At 48.2% G+C, this 15832-nt stretch overlaps 1 protein-coding gene across 1 annotated transcript; it reads left to right on the forward strand.

The window, feature by feature from the left end:
• The first annotated feature begins 370 nt into the window (after positions 1 to 370).
• On the forward strand, positions 371 to 13527 carry lamp1a (lysosomal associated membrane protein 1a). The gene is made up of 9 exons (XM_006639300.3): positions 371 to 689; positions 6260 to 6375; positions 6627 to 6843; positions 7848 to 8009; positions 9231 to 9448; positions 9796 to 9918; positions 11382 to 11448; positions 11991 to 12158; positions 12530 to 13527. Exons 1-9 carry the CDS (start codon positions 629 to 631, stop codon positions 12667 to 12669), a joined length of 1272 nt encoding a protein of 423 aa, XP_006639363.3. The 5' UTR covers positions 371 to 628; the 3' UTR covers positions 12670 to 13527.
• Positions 13528 to 15832: the final 2305 nt, after the last annotated feature.

Here is a 15832-nt window from a genome sequence, read left to right on the forward strand (position 1 = left end):
TTGGTGCTGACGAGAGGGACACTCATGGTCACACAGCAGCTGAGAGAGAGGAGGGGGGAGGTCGGTGCCCGAGCCCGACTGCGCTGTTCGTACGAGTCTAGTTTTGTGTCAAAGGCGTCCTTCCCCGACGAAGAGAGAAGAAAAAAGACCCCGCGTGTACACACACACCACCGCAGCCGGGGTGGGATGTCCAACATCCACGCAACTCTGTGGCAATCCCCACTTTACGGTCGCGACACGGCGAGGAAGACATTCCAGCCCCCTCCCCCCGGAGAGGGAGGCTCTCGCGAGGGCGGCGCGGGCCCGGGCTCACGTGACCGCGCGAGGGGGGGGCTTAAAGGGGCCTCACGTGACTGGGACACTTCTTCCTGGTACAGCGGCGGACAGAGGGAGAGAGACGGATTTCTGCGAGCGGGTCTGGGCCGGGTCGATCGCCTTCGGAGTGCGAGGCTGAGATAAAAACAAAAAACAAAAAAACCCCGGGGATACAGCTCAGGACGAGTGGGAAGGAGGCGCAGTGCGTGGCTCGGCGGCGTGGAGGCCCCTTTGCGTGACTGTCTCGTCGGCTGTCCCAGTCCACCGGGGCCGTGTTTTGCGTGATCTACCGAGTCAGCCGCGCTCTGACGACATGGCCCAGCGCTCCGGCAAACGCGCTTTCCTCGCCGGGATGGCTCTGCTGGCTCTGCTGGGTGAGTGGCGGCGGCGGCCGTGCGTGGGAGCCGTGTGTCAGCCCGGTTGTTTCGTGTTGACACAAGGGCGCAGCGGGGACGGGCTCGGACGAGACGCGCTGCTCTCCAGGAGACCCGGGCGGCTGCTGTGTTATTGGTTTGGCCGTCCGTACCGGGTTGACCGGGGCAGCTAGCCAGACCGCTAGGCTCTCTCTCTCTCTCTCTCCTCCCCCACTCCCCATTTTCTGTCCCCATGTTTCAAAAGATAAAACCTGACATTGCGCGTCTTTAAGTAGCCGAGCAGTGGCATTTTCAAGGAGGGTACGTAGCACCGAGGGACCGCCAGCAGCCAAACGGAGCCTGCTTTCTGTTTTCCTTTTAATAGGAATAACGTCCCAATAAAATAACATTTTTGACATTGAGTGTTGCGTTAAAAAGAGGAGGAGGAGGGGGTGCAGCCGCCCCTCCCCTCCCCTCCCGGTCGTGTTAAGTCGCGACGTCGGTGGCGCTCAGGTGCGAGCGAGCCGCCTGCTGGCCGCGGGCGCGAGGAGGGAGCGGGGCGGCGCGCGGCCGGTCCATTGTCTCGGCGTCGCCTCACGTGACGGCAGAGGCGCTCGGTGAAGACGAGGAACAACAACAACAACAGCAGCTCCAGCTCCGGCAGCACAGTGGCCTCGCTGTCTGTCCGCCCTGCGGCGGCACACGACCCCAGAGGGAGCGGGGCTCGCTGGCTGTCCGTCTTCGGCGAGCCGTGAACGACGTTTCATAACAAAATTAAAAAAAAAAACGCCGGTTCCGGTTCGAGCTTGGGACTTACTGGCGCTGACGCCTTTCCAATCGCCGGCGTGCGTAACCTACCCGGGTGTAAAAAAACAAAAAAAAAACCAAAACAAAACCTAAAGGTTCCTGCTTTCTCGGGGGTGGCGATTAAGCCTGCGTTAAGGTCTTTAAATGCGCGTAGTGGGTTCTGGTGTCCGCACGGCTTCCCGGGGAAAGGGGTGTTCACGCACGACTTGAACGGCTCCGATATCGCTGGGCTCCACGCGTGAACCCCCCACAAGGAGACGGGCCCTGGGTTTTGACAGTCCACCAGTGACGCACACAATTCGTGACAAAGGTGACGATGCCCGGCAGAGGAATCCTACTCTGTTGGGGCCCTTCACCCCAGCTGCTCCAGGGGCGCTGTATAAATGGCTGACCCTGCACTCTGACCCCCAGCTTCTCTCCCTGTCTGTGTGTCTCATGGAGAGCAAGCTGGGGTACAAATTCCTAATGCAAGAAATTGTATATGGCCAATAAAGTGATCTGATCTTGGGTTTCAGTTAGAGCCAGGTAGTTAAAATAACGCTGGAGAGATTCTCTTTTTTCTTTGTCACCTGGCTTCTTCCAAATACCTCTTTAAAATCACATCTTCCTCCCAGGAGATGTGAAACTGTTCTGTACCCCCGCTGTCCAGGTGTCTAGTTAATGTCGTGACCTAGGGAAGGGGCAGCCAGGTCTGGTGGGGCTGTGCACTTGATGCCTCTTTAATTGCATGAAAAAACATGATGAATGAGAGGCTTTTTTTTTTTTTTTTTTTTAGCACAGTGGATGATTTTGAAACTGGTTCTGCCAGAGTTGTTCCATACCTGCCTTTCCTGGAAAGATAAACATTGTTCAGAGGCAACAGGTTGATAAGTCCTTTGACACTGAATGCTCTAAATAAAGCTTTCTGCCTCTTGCGTAATTATAGCCTGGTTATGAAGCGCACTCTTTATTGCCACACCAGTCCTTACCCCCCGCGCAGGCCTGCTGATCTTTTTTTTTCGTTTGTTTGAAATGATATTTTGTGACATTGCGCTACAGTCCTGTTCAGTGTTTGTTTCGATCTGAAGGTGAAGTTCTAGCGTGACCGTTTGGCGTCGGCAGTGACGCCTGACGTGGGGTTAATATGAAACCTGAGCTCTCCGCTTGCAGCCGGAGCTGAAGCCCTGGCCGGAGGCCGCTTTGGAACCGAAGGATGGGGACGGCTCTCGGGAGGGATGGATCTGTTCCCGTTTGCTGCGCGGAAATCGTGCGATAACTTGAGGGTTTTTTTTATTTTTTTAGAACGCAAGTATTATGAATATTTCATGGAAGCTCGGGTCTTTTTGATGGAGGGTCCAATGGAGGTCGCTCCTGAGTGGGGTTGTGCTCGTCCGGGTCGGTCGGCCTCATCCCGCTGGTCCGGTGTGACGGGCTGGGGGCGTGGCCCCTGCTGGGAAGGCGGTGTCACTCGTTGTTGGTGTTCTTCTCCCCTCCCGGGAGCACTCGGTGTGAGAGAGGAGCGGAGATCCAGAGTGAGTGGGCCGTGTGCGCCTGCGGCGGTTCTGTTGAGGCTGGAGGGCCTTTGCTCTGGGTACAGTTCTCTGGAGGCAACGGGGGAACGTCTGCATGCGAGCTCCTTGCATCCTGCTTGCTGGACGTGCACCCCTTTAAACCCATAACGGTCTCTGGGGCTCTGGACAAGGGGGTTAATAACGGGGTTCAGTTGTCGGCGCTGTCGTTGGAAAGCGGTCACTGACGCCGTGTAGCTACGCGGTGGTGTTTTAGGCCTGTTCGCTAGTCTGTTAGTCTGCTGACCTTCTGTGGGAGCCCGGAGGCCAGGTGGTCAGGCCTTGACAGAAGGGGGGAGTTCTCAAGAGCCTCTCCTTCAGTTCTAACTTAAAAAAAAAAAACAAAGCCTGTTTTCTGAAGTTGGCTTGTGAATGTGCTAGTTTAGGATGGGAAATGAAGGGGAATTTAGGGAATTGGCTTGTGGGTAAAACATTTGAGTGAATCAGTTCTGTGGAGTGTGTGGGGATTTTGGTAAAAGGTTGGGCTTCTCCAGTATTTTATAGTTTTTGTCACACATCCATTTAAACTAGACCTGTGGTGCCTTTTCAAGATCCCGGTCTCTGTGATGTTGTGTTTTGAAATGCGACCATTTGCACTCCTTGTCCAAGGAAAGTTTGGAATGCTTCGGTCTTGATCACTGATTAAACTACCAGAGCATTATGACATTTGGTCAATATTGATCTTGTAGACGTGGAGGGCTGGATAACACTGTGGGAGTCCAGTGAATGTAGAATCACTGAACTAGTATTTGGTGTTTCGAACACTGAAGCATTTAGGCTGGCAATGCACTGGCAGAACTGTACTCTTCTTCATGTGGGAAATCACTTGAAGTGCCTCCTTGAATGCTCTAATCGAGTTTAGCTGTAGTTATTCAAATCCAAGATGGGGAAAACATTCCCAGGGATGGGATGCTGGAAGTTGAATCCTGCAGGGCGTCTAGCTTGCGTCTCATGACCATGCCCTGTGTTGAAGAACTCTTTGTAGAGTAGTCTCAGGTGAGTGTGGCGCTGTTTAATGCGCAGTTCTGTTGTCGTTTGTGTGCGAGGAGAGCATGCATAACCGATGACGGCTGTTATCTGACCTCAAGTTCGCCGCTTTGCGCCGGCTGGGAAGCCAGTGTCTTGTTTATTGGCTGTAGCACGTTTCCTTTCCAGCTGTCCTTTGACCAGAACTGCTGTTGGTACAGTGCCTCCTGCTCTGTAAGCAGGTTTGATATCGGTGCCTTGCACTTAGAGGTGACGAGAGGGAAGGTTTTTCAGTGCAGCTTCTTCTTTTAAAGGAAGAGACTTGGAATCATCGAGTGAAGAATTATAAGAAGAACTAGTTTTTTTTTCTTTTGCGCCTACAAGTGTTCCACACAAATAGCATGGTTTTGTAGACTGCAGGAATTGAGTCACATTGTGGAGTAATGGCTATATCTAAATAGAAATCTTCTCATCTTTGTTCAGCATCGGTGGATGAATGTAGGTAGCCAGTGTTTACATGTACAGTCCTCGCCCCCTTGTACGTGAGCAGAGCTTGAAGGTGGCAGTAAGCTAGGAGGGTGCTAGAGGAGGGGACAGTTCTGTTGCAGAAAGCAGTTCAGCAGCACAAACTGACATTATGTGAAATGTCATGTGGAGGGTAAGATCTGGTAAAGAATGATGGGTTTTCATATGAAATCCCCATGGTCAAACCGGTTCCTCTCTAATAGAGCTCAGCTGTCCCTTCATTCTCCCCTTGCCAGGCTTGTGGTTCTGTGAGAGCTGGTGCTCAAAGGCCCCCTGCTTGCTCGCTCTCGAGACTGAGCCCAGCAGCTGACAGGCTTATACCTACACTGGCCAAAATATTGGGATCCCCCCCCCCCCCCCCCCAAAGAAAAAACTTTGTGGAGGCTTGTGACATTTGTGTATGGAGATGATCAGCTATTTTTTTTTGAAAGAGAAAACTTAAACTCCTTTTCCTTTCTGTTTGGTCTCTATTGCTGTCAAGATTGGTCATAAAGCACGCTCACTTAGTATTTGAATTTGTCTTTTAAGGCCTGTTGGGGTTGGGATTCAAAGGAGCTGCTCCAAAGTGCTGCTGTAGCTATTGCATTGTGCCTTGAGTGATTAGAACACTGAGCTTACAGTTTGTATGTCTTTAAGCCTCATTTGGATCCTGCCTGTGTGATTCAGGCTGAAAAGCTGTCGTCAGCAGCTGTGGGTCAGAGTACGGAGGGTCACGCTGTTGGTGTGACTGCAGGAAGGCAGTGTCATGTTCCACATGTCTTCCTCCTGCGTTCGCTACAATCTGAGCTTGAACGTGACGACGGGGCTTCTGTATTTGGAGAGGAACACTGATTTGTGCAATGCACAATTGTGGTGGGACTCTTGGGTTTACAGTAACATGGGCGGGCTTTACTGGAAAGATTGAGTGCAGTACTGGCAGAACTGCGCGTCCGTGATTAGAGACTTGCCGCCTCGGATCGCTTTGTAGCAAGTAGTTGGGTGGTGCAGGAAAAGAGTAAATACAACATGAGATTTATCCCATGGTTTACTGCCTCATGGTACTGTTGGGCTTTATAAACAACTGTCTGAAATCCTTATTGTGCGCTGTTTGGATGGATGTTATCTTTTCAGACCACTTTAACTGTTAATAAGGTACAGTGCACTTGCCAAAATAAAGTAGAGCACCTCAGTCCCTTTTGCTGCTTATTCTTTTGCTGGTGGGAAGAAGTCTTTCGTGTGTACTCCGGGCTGTTTTTTAATTATCCCCTTCTGGACATGAGTTAGTCCAATGCTTTACTGCATTACCCATGCTTCCACACAGTCATAGAGCAGTTTTGTCAAGATGACAAGATGACCGCCCTGCCGTTGCTCTCAGACTGGGCTTACTGCCTTCATCATGGGGAGTCTGTTGCGCCCCCTTGTGTTTCCATCACAGACTGGCATTTCCTTGAACACGGCTAAATCTGCTTTGGCAATACTTGGAGTTATTGAGGGGGGGTTAATTTGAGCAGGGTTTTCTTTTTCATTTCCCCCCTCATGTGGAGACATTTGCGTTTTTTCCATGTCCCTAGATGGACTCCGGTTAAATTCTGACGCATTCAAATGCTTGAAAAGCTAAGAAGATGAATTCCTCTAAGAAACCGCTGGTGACTGCTGCCATTTTTAAACACCGGGGAGGCCCCTATCCGTACCTGTATTTGCCAGGGCTTCTGGGGCAAGTTGGCCCGTTCCCTGCCCCCGAAATGATCATCCTCTCTTGTCTTTCAGGTTGCCTGCGCCCGGTGCACGCTGTGGTCCTGGAGGTGAAAGAAGGGAACGTGTCCTGTATCATAGCTGACCTCTCGGCTAACTTCTCCGTTCTGTACAGCCTTAGCAGTGGCACGGTATGATCCTATTCCGTCATGGATACGTTTCGCGTACATCCCTAACCGAGCAACAGATCCAAGAGCTTCATGGCACTCCCTCTTGGATAACGATTGACTAAGTAACTTGCGAATCACACTCGTGTTGATAGTTTCCCAGGCTTCGGAAAATGAAAGTCATGAATGTGAAGAGTACGGTTGAGGCACTGTTTGGGTTTTGCAGCAGTTGGATTGATGTTAACGTGCTGTGGGGCTTTGTGTTTTTTTTTCAGGGCACAGCGCAGTTGGTCCTGCCCAGCTCAGCAGAAGTGGACAAGGGCAGCAGATGTGGGAATGCTTCCCTGTCCCCCTTACTGGTAGCCAGCTTTGGAAATGGGCACTCTCTCAGCCTGGGCTTTTTTAGGAATGAGACCAAGTATGGCGTGGGCACCCTGAACGTTACCTTCAACCTCAATGACAACGCGACCTTTCCTGACGCAAAGAGCAAAGGCAAGTGGGAGCACGTTGGTGCACTGTGATCGTGACGCTCGTGCCAACTGAAGGGCCGTGTCGACGAGCGCGGGCACTCGGGTTCTCCTGCAGCCTTGTTAGTTCTGCCCTCCGTTACTCTGCTTGTATACCTTTGGAAACGCATCCTTCTGCGTTTACTTGAGCGTTGCCGACGGTGTCGGGCAGGTTGGTTGAGGCGTTTCATACTGCAGTTCTACAAGGTCCAGCAAGCCAGGACCAGAGAGAGAATGCAAAGACGAATAGCTTTTTGAATATTTATTTAAGCATCTTTCAATTGTACACATGAGGTCTTGTTTTACAGAGCAGCCGCATTTTCATGGCAGAAACTCTCCCGCACAGGGTTGTGAAGAAATATTTCTGCATTGATAACATTAATGAAATTTGAGCTTCAATGTATGGTCCCTAAATCCTGTACCAAAAGGGGCAAACTAGTAACAAACCCTGCTGGGTAAAGACAGGTTTAAGCGTGGGAACAAAGTACTTTTTTCCCGGAAGTGGAACTGCAGTTTGAACTTAGTACCTGACTAAAGATAATTTGCTACAAATGTGGGGTACAGTTTTATAAAAGAACATTTGAAAGCCAACACTGTTTAGTTTTGTTGGGTTGCATGCCGGTAAGCTGGACTTGGCTTCTCCGTACTGAATCATCTGCCCGAGTATTGATCAGCCTTTCGCCTCGCTTGACCTGGGTCAGCTGACCTGCTGCGAGGGGGTTGAGGATCACCCCAACCCTCATGAGGAGAAGCTTTCACACAGCCAGAAATGTGGACCCTGGTCACTGTAGAGCAACCTGAGACCCGGGCCAAGTGCGAGTGTGGAAAAGGTTTTTCTTGAGGATGCATCTTTTAATGTTAACCACCTTTCCACCTCATTTTACTTTTTGTACCGGTAGTAGATAATGCAGCTCTGCTTCGCTAGTGCTTTAAAATGTTGTGCCCTTGAATGTGTGTAATGTTCTTTCGCTGCCCCTCTTCTCCGTGCAGATCCACTGAACGCGTCAAGCAGCTCCACTGGTATCCTGGCTCAGCTGAACACGACCTACAGATGTATGAGCACGTCGCGGGTGGTCATGGACGGTGTCAACGTGACATTCACGAACATGAGGGTGGAAGCTTACGTAAAAGCCAATAACCTCAGCAAAGAAGGTATGTGCATTGTGTGTGCTTCTTGCTCCGTTTCAGTCAGGTTCCTTAACCACGCGCACACACACACACTTCACAAGGAAATGGTGCAAAGTAGTGCTGAAACAAAGTATGTGAAACGTGCACTTTAATTCTGTGGCTGAGGCCGTCTGCTGCTCATGTTACCACCTGAGATTAACTACTGAAGCGTAGCAATTTACCTGATGGTGGGAGTTGAGTGTGATCTGAGAAACCTGTGGGCGTCTGTGCCTCTAGACCAGTGTTATTGGCTCTGGTCTGAACTGTTATTTAATCTGTGGGTGTGAGATTAAGTAATGAAGAAGGTCTTCATAGACTTCCAGTGGCTTGCACATTTATAAAATAGGTTGCATGCACTTGAACGTTAAACCGCTCTGAAAAGGCTTGGGGTGTGTTTTTTGATGGAATATTCCATTTAAAGTAATATGAGAAATGCATAGAGCATCACAAAGGATTTGGGGTTTAAGGCTTAGACCCAAAAAAGCTCTTTTGAAACGTTTGTTTTCCCATCAACCTCTTTATACGACTTTCTTGAAGCTGGATTACATTAGTAGGTTGAAGCATCCATTGTTCCAACGTTAAAATAGTTGGAAGGTGAGTTAAAGTGCAGTGTGAAATACCCTTCAGTCTTCCCACAAGCTTTAGTCATAAGTCATGAAGATTGGGCAATGCATTCTTAACATGGAGCAATTCAGGAACTTAAGATGATTTTTACATGCACTTAAATAAACATTGTTAGTGTGACAGGTTGCGCTTTAAAAGTCATTGCCTAACACCGTACTTATTGTTGGTTTCTGAAAGTTTTATTTGAGATACTAGCTAGTCTTCTTGTGTAAAAGTGGACTTTTACATTTTCACGGGTGTTAATTGTCATTTTTCTCTATAATGAAGTTGCTGGGAGTGGTACGGTAGCTGGGCCAGCAGTTTGGAGTGGCCTGCGAGGAGTACGAGTAGTTGAGCTGGCCGGAGTGGGGAATTAAAGGCTGCAGCATTAGTTGAGAGGCAATGGTATGTTAGCCATCCTCTCTGAAGCAGTTATTTTGAAGAGTTCTTTAAGACGTCTTGTTAAACCATCTTTAAAATGAAACTCGGAAGCCTTCTAGATCTGTATTCCTGATGGAAATCGGGGTGCCTCATATGTGAAGGTCCCCTGAGCTGCACCATTCCACATTGGGCAAGACCATAAGGTACTTTTTATTTCTGTAGAAACTGTTTGCGCAGCAGATGCCAGCGCTACCACAACGTCAGCCCCTAAAACGACGCCCGTCACAACCACGCCCGTCACAACCACGCCAGTCCCAACCATGGCCCCCGGCAACCCTTTACCAGGCAACTACAACGTGACCAATCAGAACGGCACCTGCCTTCTGGCTGCAATGGGCCTGCAGCTGAACTTCACCTACTTCTCTGCTGTGCGCAACAAGGTACAGTGCGCCGCCCCTCTCCCCACGTCCCCGGGGAGGCTGGTCTTCTGCTGGGAGTGAAGTCCCAAAAAACTGCGCCTGATTAGATTTTTTTTTTTACAGCTGCTACCGCAAAGGTTCAGTAGTGAGTGTGGACAGTGGTGGCTAGGATTAAATGGGAAAAGATGTTTAGAGTGGTACAATAATGAAACAGTTTTGGAAGAAGTGTTAGCGATACTGTTTATTGGCCAGTAACCATAGTGACAACGTCCCTCAAGCTCAGGCTGATAAAAGTAAGTCTGCCGTGTTCCATTGCATCGCTTGGTTTTGTGTGGTTTGTTGACTCGGACTCCCCGGGCTCTTGGCAGACTGTGCAGGACATCGTGAACCTCCAGCCCAACGTCACCAAAAGCTCTGGCTCCTGCGAGGCCAGTTCTGCCACCCTGATTCTGATGTACGAGAGAACCAACCTGACCTTCACCTTCACACTGGTAAGCAACCCGGTTGTGCCTCAATTCTCACGTTGACAAAAAGCGAGGTCTAGGTCTTAAAAGGGAGCCGTGTCTCATTTTAGTGATGTTGTGGAAAAACTACTTCAAACGTCATCATGCAGTAGTGCATGCACACCAACACTCCGCATTAGAGATGTTTCTTCTGCTCCCACCTGAATTAATGTTCCTTTCTCGGTAACTTTGCCTCTCGCTGTGAAAGAAATGTTTCTTTTCTGCCCGTTAATAAAAATGGAACATGTTGTTTGAGCCCCAGAAAGATACTGAAACCTTCACCCACATTGTCATGATATCAGATTTATACGGTGTATTCCAGAAGGTGGCAGCACGAACCAGTTTAAAATGGAGGTGTGCACACTGCAGGGAACCTATCTGGTGTAGTCTGTTCTGATTTTATTGAACTCATGTGTAAAGGATAAATGATACATTTCCTGTGAATTGTATTACATTTTATTTTTACACTTGAAGATTATAGAGATAGGTTTGTTTCAAAACATATTCCTAAATGTAATTTCCAACTAGACTTTAAACAGTTTGCACATTACTGCATTACGGAGCACAGGTTACTGCATTACAGAGCACAGGTTGCTTCTGGCCACAGCTAGATGTCACTGTTTATAGTTTGTTAGTTACGGTTGAATCAGAGTCTCAAACTGAAGGCTGAGGCCCTCCAAACATCGGCTGTTCAATCTGACTTTGCTAGTAGCCACGCAAGTTGACAAATTACAGAGAATATAAACTGAATATAGCTAGGACTCTTCCTTCTCTAAATATTTAGAAATGGATTTTGAATGCACTACCTAAAATTGCACGCTGTCTATGCTTTTTAATATAAACGCTTTGTGCATTGCCCATTGTCCATGGCACATTTTCTTTAAAGTATAAGGTTTTCATTTATTAAAGCATTCTTTATTAATTCTGAGGGCACAGGCTTTTCTCTAACAATTCCAGTGTTTAAAGGCCACAGTGTGTAATCTGTTCTGCTAATATATATGCAGTGCTTTATTTGAGGCAAGATGAAATCGCTTGCCTCTGTGGCAGCCTGAGCTGGAATGTACCTTAATGCTATTATATTGCACAACTGTTTAACAACCAGCCCTTGTTTTTATGATCGCATTTGCTGGAGAGTAATATATTAATGTAAGTACACATACCTTTTTCCTTTGCATCGTGTAATGACAGGACCATTTTTTTTTTATTACCCATGATCTTAAGTTGGCACCTAGGATGTAAAATGAATAGACCCCTTCACAATAGCCACACCGCGTGTATTAGGGGGGAATTAATACTGCAAAATGACCGATCACAGAGCATTGGCTTAGGTGGGTGGATAAGACAGGTGTACAAGGTCATGCCAGGGCTTCTGCCACATGTGAAGCTGCTCATGTTGACCCTGAGGGTGAATTCAGATTGGTAACGCTGCAGTGAACTTTTTTTTTCCCCAGAATTCTACAGTAAAGAAATACCACCTCAGTGCCCTCGGTGTCGATGCGTCCTTGCCGGACATGACTGGTAAGATACTCTGCCGGGCTCTTTAAAAAATCGTCAAATTTGAACGGGTGAAGGCAGCTGCTTAATGTCCCCCCCCCCCCCCCAACCCGTTTAACGGGCAACGGGGTCGGGGAGGATGGGCGGTGTTCCTGGGATTCAAGAGTTAGGCTTTCACTAACCGATCCTCCAAGACACTCCAGAGGGTCTAGCAACTGATGTACATGATGGAAAGGAGGCGTTGCCTGGTTTAGGGAGCACAGAAAGAGAAGAGGTCTTCCAGTGTCGGAGAAGGGGGGCCCTGGGTATTAACTATGCACCCCTGACAAGTTGGGGGGGCCGGAGAGCAAATCTACCTTTTCATGTGGGAAGAATTTGCTCTTCTCCTTTGCTCATTCTTTGTGGCTGTGGCACATTTCAACCACACTGTAACAGCTGCCGCTCGCCACATCTGGCTGTATGCAACGAGCGAGGGGGATCAGCAGAGCCGAGAGTAGAGACGTACCGTGTCGTTTCACATCGGCACATCGGCGTGACGGGCGTTTCTGTCTCCGCCGTGTCCGCAGCCCCCTTCAGCGCGAGCAACGCCACCCTGGATGTCCTAAGAGGCACCCTGGGGAAGTCCTACATGTGCAACTCGAAGCAGACCTTGGTGGTTTCTGACCGGTTCTCCGTCAATACCTTCCGGCTTCAGGTCCAGCCCTTCGGGGTCAGCAACAACCAGTTTGGGGCAGGTAAGAACCTTCAGTGACTGCCGAACGGGGGCTTTGTTTTCTGGGTAATTTTTATCCAACGGGATCCGCGGCAAACGTTTGCTTCGACAGGATTGGGGTGTAGGACGTCTTGCCAAAAGGCCTCCAGAGGAAAAGGATGTCCTTGGAGTCGCCTCCCCCATCCTATAGAAAATAAATTAATTTTCCAAGATGCATAGAGTTGTTCATTTGATTTATACTTAAGAGAAACAGTGGCATCTTGTGTAAGCACATGAGGTGTCACATAGCCTCTCCAGAATTGTTGCTCTGGATTTCTCCCCTGGAGGACATGCAGGTGAGCCTCATGCTGTAGTTGCAGGTCTCTCTCCTAAACCCGGGCTTTTCTGTTGCAGCGGAAGAGTGCCAGCTGGATGAAGACAATATGCTCATACCTATAATAGTGGGTGCTGCGCTGGCTGGACTTGTGCTGATTGTCCTAATTGCATATTTGATTGGAAGGAAGAGGAGTCATGCTGGGTATCAAACCATCTAAATGCATCGTAAAGTGATGTCGAAGATAAAGGACGGTCAACCACTCTTACTAACCAGACTCTCAGAAGAACACAGTACAAGACCTTTTAATTCTATACATACATTGTAAGGGAGTTTTTTTTTTTAGTTGACCTAGGTATTGGCTTCTTGACACATGTATATGAAAATGCTATATTTATTAATGAGATGGAGCAGCAGTTTTGAATTGGCACTTTTTGACCTGAATTTGTGAGCACTTCTGGTATTGAGAGCACACCAGCATTGCTTGAACAGTGCTAGTTCAGCGATTTCTACATCCTAGGCGCCCATATGCTTGAGTCTCGCTCTGTTGTTTAATATATGGTAATGCTACACGTGCTCTTGAATCTGTAACAATTCCAGATTATTTTGGTGAAACCATAAGAACTGACTAATCTCGATTTGTACGTTGTCACTTATTTTCCCACCTTATGGGAGAGGAATTTTGCAGTATTTTATTTAGAGAAAATAAAACGCACTTATCATTAATTTGTAAATTTTGGAATAATTCTTAATGTTGGAAGTGCTAGTTCCAGGAACAGGATAAGGAAAAATCTTCATTGCACCACAGGAGCGATCACTCGTGGGGAAATTCTGCCTTTTCATTGCACCCCGTTGCTGTGTTAACTATTAAGGTTTATTTTTCCTTCACCAGTTTGCAATTCTGGTTGGTTTTTCTCCTTTAAGTTATAGGGGCTTGGTTCCCCTTCTGGATGTGGTGTACAGTATAACTCCTCAGGCCTTCTTGCTCCAATTGGGTTTGTTGCGGTTCCTTTGACTTTCCGTGCAGGCATTGATGGTAACGATGCTAATAAAAGGATTTTGGTTTGCTTTTTGTTCAGCGAATGTATTTTTTTTTTGTATTTCGGTTGACGTACATAACGACTGACTGCTCTTTTTCCACACCAAGGGGCTAGTAGGCTCCTTAAAAGGGAATTCTTGAATGTCTAACCTGGCTTTGCCAGTATTGGCGATGCTGGCTGTTGTACTCCCCTCCACCCCACCCATCGGTTTGTTGTTGGAGTTCAAGTTAATGCCCGTTTGTCCTGCTCGTGTGAGAGAGCAGCGACCTGATCCCGCCGGCCCGGCGAGATCGGGCCAAACCCCACGGCACTGTGGCTTTATCGGATCCGAAACCCTCGATGAAAGGGGCTGACTTTGAGAACACCAAAACATCCGTTCATGGCAGGACGGCGGCTGTAATGAAGGCGTGTTCAACGCCAGGCACCTCTGGGTGGCTTGTATCGGAGATCTCCGTTTTATTCGGCACCATTTTAGAGAGGGGTGCTGTGTAAAGGACTGCGCGTCCCTGCCTTGGCCCTCCTCCCGCAGTTGTCCAGGCTCGGGTCTGGGTCGCAGCCCGTGAGCTGGTGCTGTTCAAGACCACGTTTCTCAAGCTGCCCTGCAGGTTCCAAAGCCACTCGGGTCAAAACGATGAGCTTTGCGTTGCACAACGTGCGCTCTAGTTGTAATACAGACAGTGTTTAACCCTTGCCCAAATCATGTCCCGGGAGAGTGCATGTTGTAGAGGAATGGACAGGTGGATGGGGTGCTTACTAAAAGATGTGAAATACCATTTTCACTAATCCCTGGAATATATTAATTATATTCCATTCTAGTGAATTTTTTTTATTTTTGTAGGGAATGCTTCAATCTTTTTTCTATATGCATCTCAGTGAGGTAAATAAAGATGGATGACAAAGATCTCCCTGCCTTCAGTGTAATTTCTAAGCTTTCTGCCTCAAGATGTGTACACTGTTAACGTATTAGGGTGTGCTTATGCCTGAACTTGGACAGTGTGGTTTGGCTACATCTCCATTACAGTCACCTTTTAAAACTAGTTGGTATAGGATTGTGCTAAGTGAAGTCATTTAGAATTGATTTAAAATTCAGATGTCTTGTAGCTCTGAAGGACCACAGTCATGCCACCAGTGACCAACTGATTTGGCTTCATTTAAAACTTATCGTGGCTCTTATTCCAGTTGTTTACACATCGATTTAAAAGTGTTCTGCAGTGCCTCCTAGTCTGCTCCACTACCATAGCTGGCCAGATGTCAAATTTATACTCTGGCTAAAGGATTTCCAAAGCCAGACCCCTGCTGCCTGTGCAGTAGGCATCACTGTAGGGATTTAGGCCGCAGTAAATTCCTCTTTAAGTGACTTTGCTTATGAGCATGTGTGAAATACCAGGTGGAGCTACTTCAGATTGTTTTAATCTGTTCCAAGCTTTCACCACGGGAAACATGTGGACTTCTGCCACTGTGCCGAGGGCTATATTCTTGTTTTTTTTTTTAATTTGATTAAAACTTTAAATAAAATACATTTACAGGAATTGATATCCCTACAAATTTCAACACTAAAAAAAATTGTAGAACAACTCCTATGAAGATGGACTCCCTAAAAAGAATCTTTGGTGTCCAGCTACACAGAATCCTGCCCATTTACTGAAAGTGATTACAAAGCAAATGAGGATCTCTCTCTATCAAATTACTAAGCAGGTTTATATCAAATGTGAGGTTGTCTAACTCTACTCATCACCTCAAGGCTGTGTCACTTCTGGAACAATGCAATTATCCATCCTTCTGTTTTCTAACTGCTTCCTGCTGGTGAGAGCTGCAGTGGCAACAAGACAAGCAGGGCAGATGACTCCCTTTTCTCCAGCAACAGTCTCCAGCTCCTCCTGAGGGCCCCCTTGGAAAGAGAATCGCATGGGCCTGTCCTCAATCTGCCCTAGGCTCTCTTTGCAATGTGCTGGGACTGGTACACCTTTAGGGGGAGACATCCAGGAGCCATTCTCCTGCGATGCCCAAGCCACCTAAGCTGGCTCCTCCTCCTGGACTGCTGTGATCTTCAGGCTCATGGACCGTAAGCCAACCACCCCTCCAGAGAAGCCACAGCTGCTGTGGCTCGTAGCTGCAGTCTCCTTCTTCCAGTGACCACGGGTGCCAATGGGGCCGAAGAGGGACGGGAAAACCGAGAGCTTCGTTTGAGAACCGTGCCAGTGTGGTTCACTACCGCGTCTGCATTACTGCAGCTGCTGAGCCATCTCGCCCTCCTGAGCAAGACCTCCACTGGGGGCAGGGGCGTGTGGCTTCCCCTGGAGAGAACAAGCCCCTTTCCCAAATCAGAAACCATGACTTCAGTTT

Source organism: Lepisosteus oculatus, chromosome 15 (genome assembly GCF_040954835.1).
Source record: "Lepisosteus oculatus isolate fLepOcu1 chromosome 15, fLepOcu1.hap2, whole genome shotgun sequence".
NCBI lineage: Eukaryota > Metazoa > Chordata > Actinopteri > Semionotiformes > Lepisosteidae > Lepisosteus > Lepisosteus oculatus.

Bases quoted from the DNA above. Each gene is read 5' to 3' on its own strand.
- lamp1a (XM_006639300.3), top strand. From the start codon at position 629: ATGGCCCAGCGCTCCGGCAAACGCGCTTTCCTCGCCGGGATGGCTCTG. The intron at 690-6,259 runs GTGAGTGGCGGC...CTTGTCTTTCAG, and splicing joins GGCTCTGCTGGCTCTGCTGG to GTTGCCTGCGCCCGGTGCAC. The intron at 12,159-12,529 runs GTAAGAACCTTC...TTTCTGTTGCAG, and splicing joins CAACAACCAGTTTGGGGCAG to CGGAAGAGTGCCAGCTGGAT.